We start from the raw sequence: 17210 nt of genomic DNA, 5'->3' as shown, positions 1-17210 counted from the left end.
GAATATAACTGGTTGTTTCCCTAAAGAAGACCAGTACTAAACATAAAGGATAGTAAAAGAAAATAAAGTGTTAAATTCAGAGACTCGAAAAACTCTGTTTAGATCAATATTTAGCAAGTTATCCATTAACCCCGCCAGTATACCCTCTCATCCCGGACACTGGTGTCTGCATTGTTACACTGAAGGCAAGATACATGGTAGAGGATGTTATTCCTATTTTTAAGTCTACCAGCCCAACTCCTCCATCACTACCAGCTGTACATTCCCACTCTGTCACCCTCCTCTTATACTCTTTCTTCCATCCTGTATTTATCTATCTATCTATCTATCCAGGGGCGTATCTACAATGGGTGCAGGGTGTGCGGTGAACATGGGTCCATGGGGGCCCCGCACACCCTGCACCCATAATATTACTTACCTCAAAGGTGTCCCACATCAGCGCGGGAGTTCAGCGCTGTAAAACGACTGAAACATGCGCATGCACAGTACAGGGAAAATGGCTGCCGCGGCCATTTTCCCGGTGACCTGTGCATATATTATAGATTCTGGGCGCACTCTAGTGCCCAGAGTCTATAACTCCGGTGCTGGCCGCGCACAGCTCAGTGCTCTGCCAGCTGCCGGGTGGAGAGGAGGGGGCCCGTGTCGGAGACTGCACACGGGCCCCCTCCTCTCTAGAAATGCCCCTGTATCTATCTATCTATCTATTAAAATGTCCCCACTGACTGAATCATCAACGCCCAACCCCTGGACTTGAAACCCCTGAAACATGAAAATCGGGGACATATTCCTTCCCACTAAACAGGGATTTTTTGAAATTCAACTCCTAAGGGGATTAAATGGGCTAAAATGTCTTACTATGGCAGTGAGGGAGGGGATGCGTTACTATGGCAGTGAGGGAGGGGATGCATTACTATAGAGGTGAAGGAGTAATGTATTACTGGAGCCATGAGATGGAATTGGAAACAGTAAATATCTAAGGTATACCGTGGGGAAAACTGGTACATCAGCTAGTAATTATAATAATATTCCCAGACAATAAAACTGGATCTGCCAGAGTCTTAAAAATTAGCTTTCCAAATTGTCTTTAAAACCATAATACGGAGCTGAAAAGGCAAGTAATGCCACCAATGTAAAATGTATATATGAAAGTCTGTATTGCTTATCTGAAATAACTGTATGACATTGCTGTGCAGGTTACTACATTATGATGAAAGTGCTTCTCTAGCTAAGCAGGCAGATTTGGAGCAGCAGATTTATACACCTGCACTGTATTGATTGGTAGATTATTATGCTGGAGAAGAGCTGTTGATCTCAGTAACCAATGATTGCCTTTTCAGATTTTCGACCATGATGTATGTCACTAGGGCACTGTCCTAAAGATGTGTGAGGAGCTTCAGTTATCTGTAATGCAGTGTGTCATGGGGGTGATGGTGGTAATAATGTTACTGCTTATGAGAGCTAGATTGGAACACCATTCTAACTCTGGACCTGATTCAGACCCGCTCGCAAGCGGGTCGATGTTGCGCATGCGCGAGACCCGAATAACAACGGCCAAGCCGTCGTTATGGGTCTCGCACCAAAGGGGGCGTGCTGTCGATGGTGATTGACAACACGCCCCCTTTGGTGGGCGTGCTGGGGGCGTGGCTGCCCAGACAGAGGCGTTCCCATAGAACGCCTACCGTCTGGGGCCGGCCCCACTGACATCACTAGTGATGTCAGTGGGAGTGCTTTTGGCTCTGATAAAGCCAAAAGCACTCCAGGGCTTGCGGCAGCGAGACCCTACCGCAAGGGTCTCGTCGCAAGCCCGATGGTCGCGATGGTCTTGACCATCACAACCATCATTTTGGTCGCTCGCTATAGCTGTGGGTGGTCACCCACAGCTATGCGAGCGGCCAGGAGGCCGCTCCAAAAAGTAGGAGGGACGGCCCTGATTCAGAGCGAGCGCTCTGTCAGAGCGTCCGGCTCTGAATCGGGGCCTCTGGTCCATGTTTCTGAACACTAATTCTGGGTGTGATGTATGAGTTTCTAAACATATGCAGTAGATTGATTGTGTATCCATAAGAGTTTTTTTTTTAATCGTATACTAATTTAATTTTGTTGTATTTTCTTTTGTTTGTGAACAGAATAGTAGAAATTGCAGCTTGCCACTCATCCCACACGTCTGCTGCTAAATCTCAGAGTGGTCAGGTGTACATGTGGGGGCAGTGCCGGGGGCAGGCTGTCATCTCCCCACATCTCACCCACTTTACCTGCACAGATGACGTTTTTGCCTGCTTCTCCACGCCTGCTATTATGTGGCGCCTGCTTTCTGTAGGTGAGAAAATGACTACGCTGGGTGTGATGTTTCTGTATGACCTCTGAAGGTGAATGTACAGTTATGAGATAATTCTGCTCTTAGTCAATGTGCTACCTGGTGCCCCAATAATCCCGTTGCTCTAGCACTTCCTGACTGTCCTTACCTTGTGTACAAGACATACAGAATGGAGTGTGATTACTTTGTACTTGCTAATGAAAGTGTGCCATACTTGTGTTTATTTATCTGTTACTTTTTATGAGGATCTCTATTAATGTTCAGTCTTAATATACATAGAGGGTTTTCCTTTTAGAATTGAAACTACCTTTAATGTAGAAACAGTACTGTTTATAGGATGTTTGTCATATCCATGCCAAATCTTTACACAACCGGGACTCAGTGGCAGCACTTTTATTACTAGAAGAGGAGCATAGTGGGGACTGTCCTCAGTAGAATGGCTACAAACACACATTCGCATGTATATAGTGCACTAGTGCTAGCATTTTACTGTTTGTTTATATAGCTCTTACATATTACACAGCCCTTTACAGAGGATATTTAGTCATTCACATCAGTCCCTGAACCAGTGGATCTGTATTCCCTAATACACTGACACACACTAGAGTTAATTTTACCTGTATGTCTTAGGAGGGTTGGTGGTAACCTAAATATACACAGAGAGAACAAGAAAACTACACTCAGAACTGCACTTCATGACACAGGTTCCATTCTAACTACCCGAGGAGCTTTGTTTGGAACTTAAGGCGTGTTTCAGACCCGCTCGCTAGGATGCGTTCGCACGTAGCCTGTCGATGTTTGCAATCTGCGCATGCATATAAGACCCAGTGCGCGAACTAGTCCATGCGATCGGGAAGCGTTCGCAGCCTGTATGCAGACGCTCCGCAAGCATGAATGACAGGACGTGCCGTTTGTGGGTGGTGACGGGGTGGTCGATGGTGACCGGGGAGGGGGGGGTGGTCGATGGTGAGTGGGGTGTGGTGGTGCAAACGCAGACGTGTCTGTGCGTCTGAACGCCGTTTCAGGGGTGTACATAATTAAGACGCAGCGTCAGCATACACGTCACATGGCTGAATTACACACAGCAGCACTCGCAGTGCTTGCGGTAGGGTATGGTCAGCCACAAGTGCTGCGTATGTGTCTGATGTTACCGATTGTTTATTACACTTCCTGGAGATGATGTATGTTACTAAGGGTAAGTGGGCGTCTTGTGTCTGGGTGGTGGATGTCTAAATACGTACCGTGATCGCACGGCAAGACATAGTAGGCGTGCTGATGTCTTGCTAGCGAGCGCAGGTTTTGCATGCTTTGGCTGCTGACGGCTGCGTGCGAACGTGTCTGAATCCGGCCCTTATTACTGTGTGAATTGGCAACCGCCCTCCACAACCCTGTAGACATATTAATGGCATGTGGGAAATCCGGTTGTAGCTTATATTTCCCCTGGCCCAGTATTCAATATCAAACAGTGTCTCAAGCACAGCCCCAGTGCTCAGCCACTTCTGGACTGTTGAACTTCAGCCTCATGTTTCCCAACAAGTCCAGCCTGGGCGCCAACCACAAACCCACTACTCTCCCAGCCATTTCTCATTGCGCCTCATGCCTTAAAGACCAATTAACTACTTGTACTTCATTACTTGTCTGAAAGTGAAGTAAACAACATAAAATTTAGATTTACATATAGAACAATTACACAATATACCAGAAAACAAGACTAAAGAGGAGCTTAAAATATTGGATCCAAAAAGTTGCTCCTAACCTGGTAACCATAGGAAGTGTTTCTGAATTGAGGTTCTATTTACCTTGTGTGTTCTCTTCCTGCCTGCAGAGCCAGATGATCACCTGACAGTCGCGGAGTCACTGAAGAAGGAATTTAACAATCCTGAGACTGCAGACTTAAAGTTTTTAGTGGATGAAAAATACATTCACGTGCACAAAGTTCTACTTCAAATTAGGTAATAGTTAGGTGTAGAGGTTGATTCTAATCAGAGACAAAAGTATGTAACTAAGGTAAATGTACTTTTGTTTAATATCCCCTTCCCCCCTAGATGTGAGCATTTCCGTTCATTTTTGCATGAAAGTAACGAAGACCTAATTGAAATGAACCAGTTTTCCTATCCAGTGTTTCATGCCTTCCTGGAATATCTGTACACAGATAATATCAGCATTTCTCCAGAGGACGCCATTGGTAAGTCTAAATATGCATTGGCTTTACCTCATATTTACTACCTATCAGCTAGACGTTACATAGGCTTGTAGCAGTTTCATTTTAAATTCATTACAAAATTGAGCCTTATGTATTAACCTTACTAAGGGCCCCAGTGCTCCATTTTGGCACTGAGCAGCATCATATGAAATATTCGGGCAATCTCAGAGGCGATGGGGGATAATGGTGCAGGGAAGGTGGGAGAGAGCAGTGCACTAGGCCAGATGGTGATGTTTCCTATCATTATCATACGTACACTCCCTCGCCTCTGCTCACGCCCCACTGATGGCTTCTGTTTAAATGCAAATATGGAGGAAACCCTACAATTGCACTACAGTTTCCTCTATAATTTACCTTTATATAAACTCCAAACATTGGGTGAATATTGGCGACTTGAACCAAGCTGTGGGGTCTGTTGCATGATGGGTCTGGTTTTTCCTCTGCTAGATCCATGTTTGCAAAGTACAGTCCTCATTTCAGAGTCTGACACTAGGAAACCTCTGTCCTCAGAGCCAGGTTCCTTATATAAGGTCACTGTTGAGATGAGAGAGGTTATGGCTGCATTTGCCCTAATCTCTGCTGTCACTGATTTAAGGAGCTGGAATAATTCATTGCTGAGTGCTGAGTGCACATAGTGATGAATGTCATCCAAGCCCTCTGCAGAGCTTTATCCAGGTGCCTTCATGGTCCTCAGTGACAAACTCCTTAGGCAACATGGAGACACCAAGAGGATGTTCCATTGTTTTGAGGTAGGTGCTAAAGCAAGACATCTGGCGCAAGGAGGAGCCTGATAAGGGGTAGAATATATGACGAGTAATTACCAGAAGGGGTTCCATGTAACACATGGCTAGCAATTGCCTAGAGGTATTCTCTGTGCAGTATACGGGTAAAAATTAGGATGGTATATATGTCCAGACAGTGTGTGCTGTGTAAAGTGTTGTGTGCATTATATAGCTGTAACTTGGTGGTAATCCTCTGCAATGTATGGCTGCTGATTATGTTGTTGTGGGGTATTAATCATATATAGCAGAACACAAGGTATTTATTCATTGTATTGGTTTGTGAAATGAACCTACCAAAGAGGAATGATATATTATAGGAAGGCATGGGATTGACCACGTTAGAATTGTATGTACACAATCCTAGTTCCCATTAGAAGTGCAATATACAAGAGAGTATGGGGAAAAGGGATAAGAATTGTAATGTGATCAAACATCATGTGTATTATACCTTTCTATAAGACCCACATGATAACGGGGTTGTACATATCAACAGCTGTGATATATGCCCAGACCCTAACCACCCATCATGTCCGATAGGGCCTGATTCAGAGTTACCATCGCTGGTAGGTCTTTGGACATATGCTAATGCCACAGAAGGGGTCTTGTGTAAATATGTCTCCTGCCGTCTTCTTTTAACCGCTACTGCGTCTGAGGATGCAGCATTGTATCACCATCGGGCAGCTTAGGCATACTCAGACTGGCCGCCAGAACTCCTCTGCCAGGGCCAGGAAATATGTGTCGGTAGACACAGAACTTGGCATGCCTGGGAAACTGGGTCAATATGCCCCTGTTTTCTGGGATGTAGCTCGACTCTGACGCAGTCTAGTCCACCCACCATCGTAGATGTATGGAAACCATTGGGTTTGCGTACATCTCTGATCTGGACCATCGTACAGATGTGTGTGGTGAATGTGGCTCCTGAATGAATCGGCAGCTGTTCCTGTCCACTCACCAGCCAGTCACTATTTAGACTGTGACACTGAGCCAGGAGATAAGGACTCTCACTCAGAGACATTTCCCTGGCTGTGAATGCTATAAGTGGGTGGTTGCTGTCTGGTAACCACAAGGGTCCACGGAAGGGTTGTACAAAAGGATACGGTCCCTTTTAAGGTTTGTGTATAGCAATTAGTCTGCCAGAAATCTGATCAGGCAGTGACACATTGCATGAGTGACTCATAAACATGACATCATACAAAGTTCTGTAATGATGTAGACACTTCATTAGAATGAGGCAGAAAATTCTCCATAGTTTGCTGAAGTGAAAATACATTGGCAGTCATCTATATTGGCCATAGATGATATACTATATATTGCAGTAAGATTATTACTAGTCTAACACTAGGAAAGTTTATATCATACTCTTTACTGAGTATTCCTGGAAATAGTGTTCAAACAAAACCTAAAACTGGGAATAGAGAATAACTTGATTAGCAGATTTTTTTGTACAGATTTTGTTAATTTGTGTTTTAAATTTCACAGGACTTTTGGAGTTAGCAACAAACTATAGAGAGAATAGGCTGAAGCAGCTCTGCCAGCAGACCATAAAACAAGGTATCTGTGAGGAGAATGCCGTCATACTACTGTCAGCTGCTGTTAAGTATGAAGCCCAGGTACAAGGACATCTCCTTATACATTATATAGAAAATCAACGTCTCTAACATTTCACTTTTATACACATCATAATGGAATGAAGCTTGAAATCTAGGGATTATTATGTGTGTAACAAGGTTCATTTTGTGTTGAGCTGGAAGTTCCCATTACTGTTCCTTTCTAGTAGAAGGAGAAGAGATCAATATTTGATTTTAAACCAATCCTTCCTGTCCACCCTATCCCTACCTAGTCACGCTGTTGACTTCTACAGTAACTTCTCAATTAGGACACCGCTACCAGTATGCAGAGAAATCCACAGTACTAGGGTAGGTAAGGATGATCCATTTGTTAATGTAACAGCTTGAAGGAAAGACAGAACTCGTAATGAATTTGCCCTCACATCCTCAATTGGTAAAAGTTCCGTAACCTGAGTAACCTTGCAGTGAAAAACCATCTATGGCCTCCTTCCAGTCCTAGTGTATTCCATACTTACTGTACAGTGAGTATGGAAAGCACCTCAAACAAATGTTTGTATCGACCTAGAATATAAGCCAAAGGTGCTCTTTTTCCAACACAAACCAATTAATTTGTCTGTTCTTTATCATGTAACTTTTACAAATTATTTGAGAGTTCAAAAGTTGTCAGCCGTATTAATTTCTGCTATGCCCTCCTTATAGATGAGACTAAAACTCAACACTTATTTACAAGATAAGTGACTTACACCATGGTAACATTGTGTTTTCATTCCATACATTGATGTGTGACTGGATATCCACCAAGCACGTATTCTCATTGCAATCTGGATCAATATATAGGATGTAGCAATTATCCTCACGTTTTAAACTCCTGTAATCCTGTAGATGTGTAAGAGTGTGAGCAGGTACGTCTCACCTCTGTCTGTTATTACCCAGTCTCATTTTTATTACTGATTTGTTCTCAATTGTAACCAATTGGTGCTATATAAATAAATGTTACTAAATAATATATGCATCTATCCTCCTTTTGTAGGTGAAGGGATTTGTTTAATTTGCCTAGTTGTAAAACTGTATGTAATGATACTATTGCTGTGGCTTAGGTGCATAACCTTACATTTGTTTGTGTTCCACTTAATGTGGAATTTTCCTGTGGCTAAATATGTAAGAGAGGCAGTTACTGTCCAGCAATAACCACACACATTGTAACAACCAAAGGTTCATCCTTCAATATTCTCTGGTTATCCCAGTTTGGTATATATAATTTCCCTAATGAGATGCTTCTAAGGACGATCAAGGTCATTGAACCTGATTTGCAACCAGATAAGTGTAAAATAACTGTATGGGCACCTTTATGCCTCCAGACTAGGCCAGACCAGTACTATATGATGCCTACTCACAGGCTGATGATAATTAAATCCAGGTTCACTTTTTTAACAGTGCAACAATATAGACACAGCTCATTAATAATATATGCACGTATCTGAAGAAATTATGAATAACATTTCAATGTTTTCTGCAATGAAAACACACCCATGTAAACTAGAAATGGCAAACAATAAATGAATTGTTTAAGTTGTATTCGTTCATTTAAATGGAAATAAAAATTATATATATATATATATACACAGATACACAGTCAGGTCCATAAATATTGGGACATTGACAACATTTTCAGATTTTGGCCTCTATTCACCACCACAATGGCTTTGAAATGAAACAAACAAGATGTGCTTTAACTGCAGACTTTCAGATTTAATTTGAGGGTAATTACATCCAAATCAGGTGAACGGTGTAGGAATTACAACGGTTTCTATATGTGCCTCCCACTTTTTAAGGGGCCAAAAGTAATGGGACTATCAACTGAAAAGCTATTTCATGAACAGGTGTGGGCTATTCCCTTGTTATTTCATTATCAATTAAGCAGGTAAAAGGTCTGGAGTTGATTCTAGGTGTGACATTTGCATTTGGAATCAGTTGCTGTCGACTCTCAATATGAGATCCAAAGAGCTGTCACTATCAGTGAAGCAAGCCATCATTAGGCTGAAAAATCAAAACAAACCCATCAGAGAGATAGCAAAAACATTAGGTGTGGCCAAATCAACTGTTTGGAAAATTCTTAAAAAGAAAGAACGCACCGGAGAGCTCAGCAACAACAAAAGACACCGAAGACCACGGAAAACAACTGTGGTGGATGGCAAAATAAGTATTTCCCTGGTGAAGAAAAACCCCTTCACAACAGTTGGCCAAATCAAGAACACTCTACAGGAGGTAGATGTATATGTGTCAGAGTCAACAATCAAGAGAAGACTTCACAAGAGTGAATATAGAGGGTTCACCACAAGATGCAAACCATTGGTGAGCCACAAAAACAGGAAGACCAGATTAGAGTTTGCCAAACAACATCTAAAAAAGCCATTACAGTTCTGGAACAACATCCTATGGACAGATGAGACAAAGATCAACTTGTACCAGAGTGATGGGAATAGAAGAGAAGGAAAGGAACTGCTCATGATCCAAAACATACCACCTCATCAGTGAAGCATGGTGGTGGTAGTGTCATGGCGTGGGCATGTATGGCTGCCAATGGAATTGGTTCCCTTGTATTTATTGATGATGTGACTGCTGACAAAAGCAGCAGAATGAATTCTGAAGTGTTTCTGGCAATATTATATGCTCATATTCAGTCAAATAATTCAGAACTCATTGGACGGCGCTTCACAGTGCAGATGGACAATGACCCGAAGCATACTGCATAAGCAACCAAAGATTTTTTTAAGGCTAAAAAGTGGAATGTATGCAATGGCCAAATCAATCCCCTGACCTGAATCCGATTGAGCATGCATTTCACGTGATGAAGACAAAACTGAAGGGAAAATGCCCCAAGAACAAGCAGGAACTGAAGACATTTGCAGTAGAGGCCTGGCAGAGCATCACCAGGGATGAAACCCAGCGTCTGGTGATGTCTATGTGTTCCAGACTTCAGGCTGTAATTGCCTGCAAAGGATTTGCAACAAAGTATTAAAAAGTGAAAGTTAGATGTAGGATTGTTTAGTTTGTCCCATTACTTTTGGCCCCTTAAAAAGTGGGAGGCACATATAGAAACCGTTGTAATTCCTACACCGTTCACCTGATTTGGATGTAATTACCCTCAAATTAAATCTGAAAGTCTGCAGTTAAAGCACATCTTGTTTGTTTAATTTCAAAGCCATTGTGGAGGTGAATAGAGGCCAAAATATGAAAATTCTGTCAATGTCCCAATATTTATGGACCTGACTATATATTATATATATTTACCTTTTCCACGTGTAATATCTCTTCTTCGGGGTCCGTAGAAATTACCTTGGGGGTCTGTAGCTGGAGTGGTCCAGGCACCAAACAGTTAACAAGCTTTAGCTCCCAGGATGCCTTGGGTCCCCCTCCATACATGCCCCGCCCCTGGCCGTCAGTTTTTTGCTGTTTGGTGCAGGAGCACCATGTGGACAGTGGGACTGTGATACCAGTCCCAAATAAGTATTATTTTTTTCTTCTCCTCAGAGTGACGGAGGGGAGACCTGAAGCAGCTAAGCGTCCGGATAGACACTCGTGTCGCCGCTCCGTCATCCCCCGCCAGGCCGCAACGCTGGTGTGGGTACTGGTGATTTCGGCAGGCTTAACCAGCCCAGGACTGCAACTGGGAACATCGGGGATGCAGGTAAAGGGCTCCCCGCAGCCGCTAACATGGGGGACCATGTGTGGCATTCCGTGCCTCCGGCAGTGGAGACCCGCCGGAGGAAGCTGTAGTGCAGAGCCAATGTGTAAATTGTCTCCAGCACTAGACCACCGGGATATGAGGGATCCTGACAGCAAGGTGCTTGATGGCGGCCGCCATGTCAGTGTGCCAGGTGGATCCATACAGCATAAGGGGAGGTACGATATCCCCTGTTGGCCCCTCCCCCAACCTGGATACTGGTTCAGTTGCAAAGCTTCCCGTGTCCTGGTTGCTCCTCCCAGCCTCCTTCTATATGAGTCAGCCAGAGACCACTCTTATCTGCTCTCGTTGACTAGGTTCTCAGGAGGTTGTGTCAGTCTCCCTGTATGGCCTCTCTCTACGGTGATCAGGTCATGCAGAGCTCAATATACTACCTGGGCTACATGGTAGTTGCTAAAAGAGCTTGGTGCATATAGTTACAATGCACATACATAGTTAATATATATTATATGTGACTTTTTGAAATCTGTGTGTTATGCTGCCTTTTCTAAATAACTGTCAGTCATAAACTATCACTGCTGTTTCTCCTCATTTACCCTCTACTGTAGGTGTGGGATATATTGGGTGTGAAAAATTGTCACATTTGTACTCAGACTTTGCATAGCACTAGAGATATTAAGTCCAAAGAAGCTGAAAGACAGGTGGCTGAGGCTCCTGTGCTGGTGTCATGTTTGCCTGTAAAGCGGGGTTGTCCCCACAGGATTTCATAAAGGATGGATTATGTGGCTACTGTTTTAAGGAGTCGCCACATCAGTAAAACCTACCAGCTTCTGGGCAGGAGCCCCCTTGGGCTTCCTTTTCCCATATTATGGCACAGGTTGCGGATAGATCGGCGGCCCCTGGGCCAGCCGCAATATTGGGATCCTCTCAGCAGCTGCAACCTATGTTCTTTTCCCCCATTGCATCCGTCCTGGTTGGACATGTATGCCCACTCAAGTCAGAATGTGGCTTAGTCTTTAGCAGCTTTTCAGCAGCCAAGGCAGGCGACTAAGCCGGTGCAGCCAAAGTAAAGAAGGCGATCGGTCTTGCACAACGTCCGTCCTTCAGATTCTGGTACATCTTCTGATAAGGTGGGATACACAGGGTTCCTCTCATGAATCCCCCCTCAGACGAGGAAGACAGTTTTCCAGCTGCGGATGTTCCTTATCTGATTAGGGCGGTAAAGGCTGTGCTACATTAACGAGTAGCCAGTACAAAGAAAGGCTCCAGATTTAAACGTCAGAGGGCTATAAAACCTGAGTTTCCCAGATCCGAGCACCTTTCGGATCTTCTGCGGGAAGCATGGAATTCGCCGGATAAGAAATTCCATAATATAAGGAAGGTTAAGGCCTTATACCCCTTTACAGCACATGTGGCACATCTAGTTAGGAGCGCCACAATGCCTATATCATCTGCATCCTTGCTTAACTGTCCCACAGATAGGAAACTTGAAGCCTGTCTTAAGGCAATATTTTTTCTGTCTGGTGTGGTTACTCGCCCAGCCATGGCTACAGCTTGGGTTTCCAAGGCCATTGAGGAATGGATGAAGACACTGGAAAATGCTCTTCCAGGAGCTTCCAGGGAACAGCTGACAATTATCTCCTATGTTAAGGAGGCAGCGTCCTACTTGGGAGAGGCAGCTTTGGATGCTGGTATATTATCCTCTAAAGCATTAGCGGTCTCCGTTGTGGCTCGGAGAGCCCTTTGGCTGAGGGACTGGAAAGCTGATGCAGGGTTTAAGAGAGCCCTGGAATCTCTTCCGTTCTCGGGGGGGCATTTTGTTTGGCACAGAGTTAGACAAGATTGTTGCTATGGTGGCGGCCCCTAAAACGGATGGTCTACCTTCGGCATCCACTGCTAGACCTAAGCGGTCAGCCTTTCGGACACAAGGAAAAGCAAGAGGTCAGTCTTCCGCTAGAACCAGTTCTCATAGGAAGCCACAGTCTAAGAAGTCCTGGCCAAACAGACGTCCGGCTGTCAGGTCTGACGTTAAGCCTGCAGCTTGATGGGACGGGCCTCCCCCAGGGGGATCCCAGGGTAAAAGGCCGACTTCTTCAGTTTTCAGACTCCTGGCATCTTACAACAGATGCCTGGGTTCAGGAGGTGGTCTCCCAGGGGTACGTCCTTACTTTCTGGAGAAGTCCCCCGCAAAGATTTTTTGGCACGACTCCGGCAGCGGATTCGGTAAAAGCCTTGGCCCTCCAACAGGCTATACACTCCCTGCTGGTGTCAGGAGTAATAATCCCGGTTCCAGTGAATCAACATAGGAAAGGGATATTATTTCAACCTCTTGATTCAAAAACCACCGGCCTATTCTAAACCTAATTGGACTCAATGCATTTATCAGGGTGCCCAGGTTTCGCATGGAAACTTTGCGGTCGAGTTTATTGGCTATGGAACAGGGGATTTCATGGTATCCTTGGATATTCAGGATGCATATCTTCATGTACTAATTGCACCGTCCCACCAACAATTCCTGCGTTTCGCAGTCAGGCAGGAGCATTTCCAATTTCAGGCACTGCCTTTTGGTTTATCAACGGCTCTCGGGTGTTTACCAAAATCATGGCAGTAATCCTCAGATGCCAGGGAGTCAGGATTCTGCCATATCTGGACGATCTCCTGATATTGGCTCAGTCGTCACAAGAGTTGCAGCATCATCTCAGACTGACAGTAGCATTTCTACACAGACATGGATGGTTTGTAAATTGGAAGAAGTCATCGCTTCTTCCAGTACAGCAGATGGTGCATTTAGGGGCACGGTTGAATTCTCTGGCACAAAGGCTATATCTGTCAGAAGACAAGATTGCGGCCCTTCAGCTGAAGATACGCAGGCTTCTTCTCAGCCGATCAGTATCTATTCATACAGCAATGCAAGTACTGGGAATCATGGTGTCGACCTTCGACATGGTGGAGTATGCCCAGTTCCACTTAGGACCATTGCAGTGTTTAATCCTCTAGTACCACTCAATAAAGGCACAGATAATCCGTCTCTCGCCAGATGTGCGACTGTCCCTGTCTTGGTGGTTGCAGACGTGTCCTCTCAACAAGGGTCGCCCATTCTTGATTCCAGATTGGGTACTCCTCACGACTGATGTCAGCCTCAGAGGATGGGGTGTAGTGACAGGTCGTCACACATTTCAAGGAAAATTGACAGCAAGGGAAAGTCTTCTGTCCATAAATGTCCTGGAATTAAGGGCAGTATACAGAGCGCTTGTTCAGGCTCAGGAAATATTAAAGGGTAGGCCTGTCCAGGTACAATCGGACAACGACACCGCAGTAGCGTACCTCAATCATCAGGGAGGCACGTGGAGGCAGGCTACTGTGAGGGAAGTGTCAAACATTCTGATCACCTTCCGGCAATATCTGTGGTGTTCATATCAGGATTCCTAAATTGGGAAGCTGACTTCCTAGGTCGGCAGGATATACACACCAGAGAATGGGCTCTTCATCCACAGGTATTTCAGAACCTGGTGGACAGATGGGGTTTTTCCAGAGGTAGGCCTCAAGGCACAACCACCGGGTTCCCAGGTACGGGTCCAGAACCAGGGATCCTGCACCCGAGTTTGTGGACGCTCTGGCAGTGAGGTGGAACGTCAGACTGGCGTATCTGTTTCCTCCGTTTTCCCTTCTTCCCAGGATCATCAGGAAGGTCAAGCAGGAAAGTGGTACAGTAATACTGATCGCTCCTGCTTGGCCCAGGCGCCATTGGTTCACCGACCTACAGTCTCTCCATAGACACTCCGTGGCCTCTTCCTCTAAGGCCAGACCTGTTAATACAGGGTCCCTTCCTGTATCCAGATCTTCCTCGTCTGTCTTTGACAGCATGGCTCTTGAGACCTCCGTCTTAAAGGCAAAGGGTTTCTCCGATTCGGTGATTCAGACAATATTGAGGGCAAGGAAACCTTCCTCTGCCCGCATTTATTACAGGATTTGGCACTCGTTTTCTCAGTGGTGTGAACTGAGGAAATATGACCCTAAGGTGTTTAGGGTCTCTCGAGTGCTTTCTCTTCTTCAGGCTGGTTTAGAGTGGGGTCTCCGTCTGACCACCCTGAGGGTTCAAGCTTCTGCACTTTCAGTTTGGTTTCAGCGAAGGATCGCCCCATTGCCTGACGTTAGAATATTTTTTTTCAGGGTGTTCTGAGGGTTCAGCCTCCCCTTGTCTCCCTAGTAGCCCCGTTGGATTTGACATTGGTGCTCAGGGCTTTACAGGCCCTCCCATTCAAACTCCTGAAACCAGTAGCCAGAAGAAAAATAGCCTTCGCTGTCAACTACTTTAGGTCTATCGCTTCTGCCCGCAGGGTCTCCGATTTGGCAGCCCTGTCGTTTCGCTCTCCTTTTCTGATATTTCATCAGGATAGAGCTGTTCGTACTAGGGCGGGGTACCGTCCTAAGGTGGTATCCCGGTTTCATATGAATGAAGAAATTGTGGTTCCGGCTTTGCAAACTTCTGGCCTTTTCAGCTGGTGAAGCATCACTGGATGTTGTCTGTGCTCTACGTATCTATGTAGACCACACCAACTCCATTAGAAAGTCAGATTCTTTGTGTTTTTATGGCTCATAAGCGAGGCTGGCCAGCGAACAAATAGACTTTGGCCATTTGACAATTTCTCAAGCATACACAGCAGCTGATCTTGTTGTTTCAGACACTGTTACGGCACATTCCACGAGATCTGTGGGACCATCGTGGGCGATGCGGCAAGGTGCCTTGCTGAACAAATTTGCAAGGCAGCCACGTGGTCTTCTGTCCACACCTGTGTCAAATTTTATGATTTGACACGTTTGCCTCTCAGGATGCTTCCTTTGGGCGTAGGATTCTCCTTGTGGCTGATAACACAAGACCGTCCCCACCCCTAGGGGGAACTGCTTTGGGACATCCCAAGGTAATTTCTATGGACCCAGAAGAAGAATATAAGAGTTATACCATAACTTTAACACTCTTTCTTCGAGGTCCATAGGGTCCACAGCACATGTTGTTGGGAAATTATTTTGTATTTTCTAATTCCCTCTTGTTACAGTGTGTGTGTCTGGAATGCAAGGGACCTTTCTACCTTCCGTCTAAATTTTTCTCTCCTGCTTGGGCTTGATAACAAACTGACTGCCTGTGGCCAGGGGTGGGGTATATATGGAGGGGGACCCAAGGCATCCTGGGAGCTAAACCTGGTTAACTGTTTGGTGCCTAGATCACTCCAGCTACATACCAAGTTAATTTCTGTGGACCCTATGGACCTCGAAGAAAGAGTTAACAAAGGTATATTATACCATTTTTATTTTTTTTTTGTTGTGTATTGGCACTTGTGTTTGGGAATACTAACTTCAATGCAACTTCTGGAGAAAAACAATCGGTATACAGTATTAATTGGAGATTCTTGTGGCAGCTCATACTACATATGTATATTGTGTGTTTAAGCCAGATAAGTGAAATCTGTTCACATACAGTTAACTGGCCGGTAACACGGATATTGTGTCTAACGATGAACCAAATCCTGGATTTGGTAACTACTAAGGGATTTTAGCAATATTTCTCTAACCAAATGCTGACTTCATTGTGATTTTTTTTTTTTTTTTTTTAATTGTGCAGATATTTTTGTGGCATCCTGTGTAATTTTCCTATATTAATTGTTTTATTTAGTCAAATCTGTGTGTATAGATTTGGTGTCAAGCCAAACTCTAAATCCTGGAGTAGGTGCATTTTTAGCTGTATTAAATAATAAGAAATCTTTTTACAAACAGATATTTCTTCCTAGGACCTTGAAGACTTTTGCTTCCGATTCTGCATTAACCATCTGACTATGGTCACCCAGACGGACGCCTTTGCTGACATGGACAACAATCTCCTGAAGAAATTTATCAATAAGGCGAGCAAAGCCGGAGCCTTTAAAAACTGACAAGGGACCTTGGAAGAAGAGGGTTCAGTTTGTACCATACCAGATAAACTTGAATTACAAAGACTTTTTGGTCAGATGATAATATAAACAGAACATTGATTTGCCACTAAAATAAAGTTTTTAAAAATCTATTCATTTTAGAACCTCACCTGTACATATAAATCACACTCTTCCTTTTTCTACATGGTTCAAGTCCCCATGGAGCATTTGACAAAGGTGCAGAAATAATGCACATTATATAGTTTGTATATGGATTTATTACACTAAAGGAAAAGGTAAGTTGAATTCTAGGAGCCCATTCCATAATGTGTACCTGGTAAGGGCCGGTAAGGTCAGCATTTCTGCAGAAGTTCACACCGTGGGCCTGATTCAGAGATGGACGTAATGTTCATGTCAGACGCAGCAGAGCGATTTCTATTTTGCCACTGCGCATGCATCAAAGCCGCATGGCGATGGAATAGCGACGGTGGTCACAGAGGATATATTTGCAAAGTGAGTGACAGGCAGTCAGCATTGGGGGAAGGTAACGGGGGGGGGGGGGGGGGCTTTGAAAAACGCAGACTTACCAAGACATTTTTCCCTAGTCAGCCTCTGCAGTGTGGTGTGGCTGCAGAGGACTTGGTGTCTTAGGTGAGACACCATAGGCTTGCTCAGGGATTCGATGGGTGACTAATGTTTTTGCTTTTGGACAATGGTGGGCGCATCGGTGCACAAGACTGCGGCTGAGTCATTAGCAT

At 44.6% G+C, this 17210-nt stretch overlaps 1 protein-coding gene across 8 annotated transcripts in view; it reads left to right on the top strand.

Moving 5' to 3' along the window:
• The window catches only part of RCBTB2 (RCC1 and BTB domain containing protein 2), an 81493-nt gene extending 64889 nt beyond the window's left edge, over window positions 1–16604 (top strand). For 6 of the 8 annotated variants that reach the window (XM_088445457.1, XM_088445144.1, XM_088445225.1 and 3 more), the window contains 5 exons: window positions 2124–2314; window positions 4137–4263; window positions 4357–4496; window positions 6776–6906; window positions 16333–16604. In XM_088445457.1, coding sequence (XP_088301583.1) covers window positions 2124–2314; window positions 4137–4263; window positions 4357–4496; window positions 6776–6906; window positions 16333–16473 — 730 coding nt within the window. In that variant the 3' untranslated portion in view covers window positions 16474–16604. Of the gene's footprint in view, window positions 1–2123; window positions 2315–4136; window positions 4264–4356; window positions 4497–6775; window positions 6907–16318 lie in introns of all 8 variants that reach the window. The other 2 variants (XM_088445379.1, XM_088445517.1) reach the window with 2 other exon arrangements.
• Window positions 16605–17210: the final 606 nt, after the last annotated feature.

This window comes from Taudactylus pleione, unplaced genomic scaffold (assembly GCF_031769625.1).
Source record: "Taudactylus pleione unplaced genomic scaffold, aTauple2 ptg000005l, whole genome shotgun sequence".
In the NCBI taxonomy this organism is placed as follows: Eukaryota; Metazoa; Chordata; class Amphibia; order Anura; family Myobatrachidae; genus Taudactylus; species Taudactylus pleione.
The sequence above is the reverse complement of the archived record's forward strand: the minus strand, read 5'-3'. Positions and strand labels throughout refer to the sequence as shown.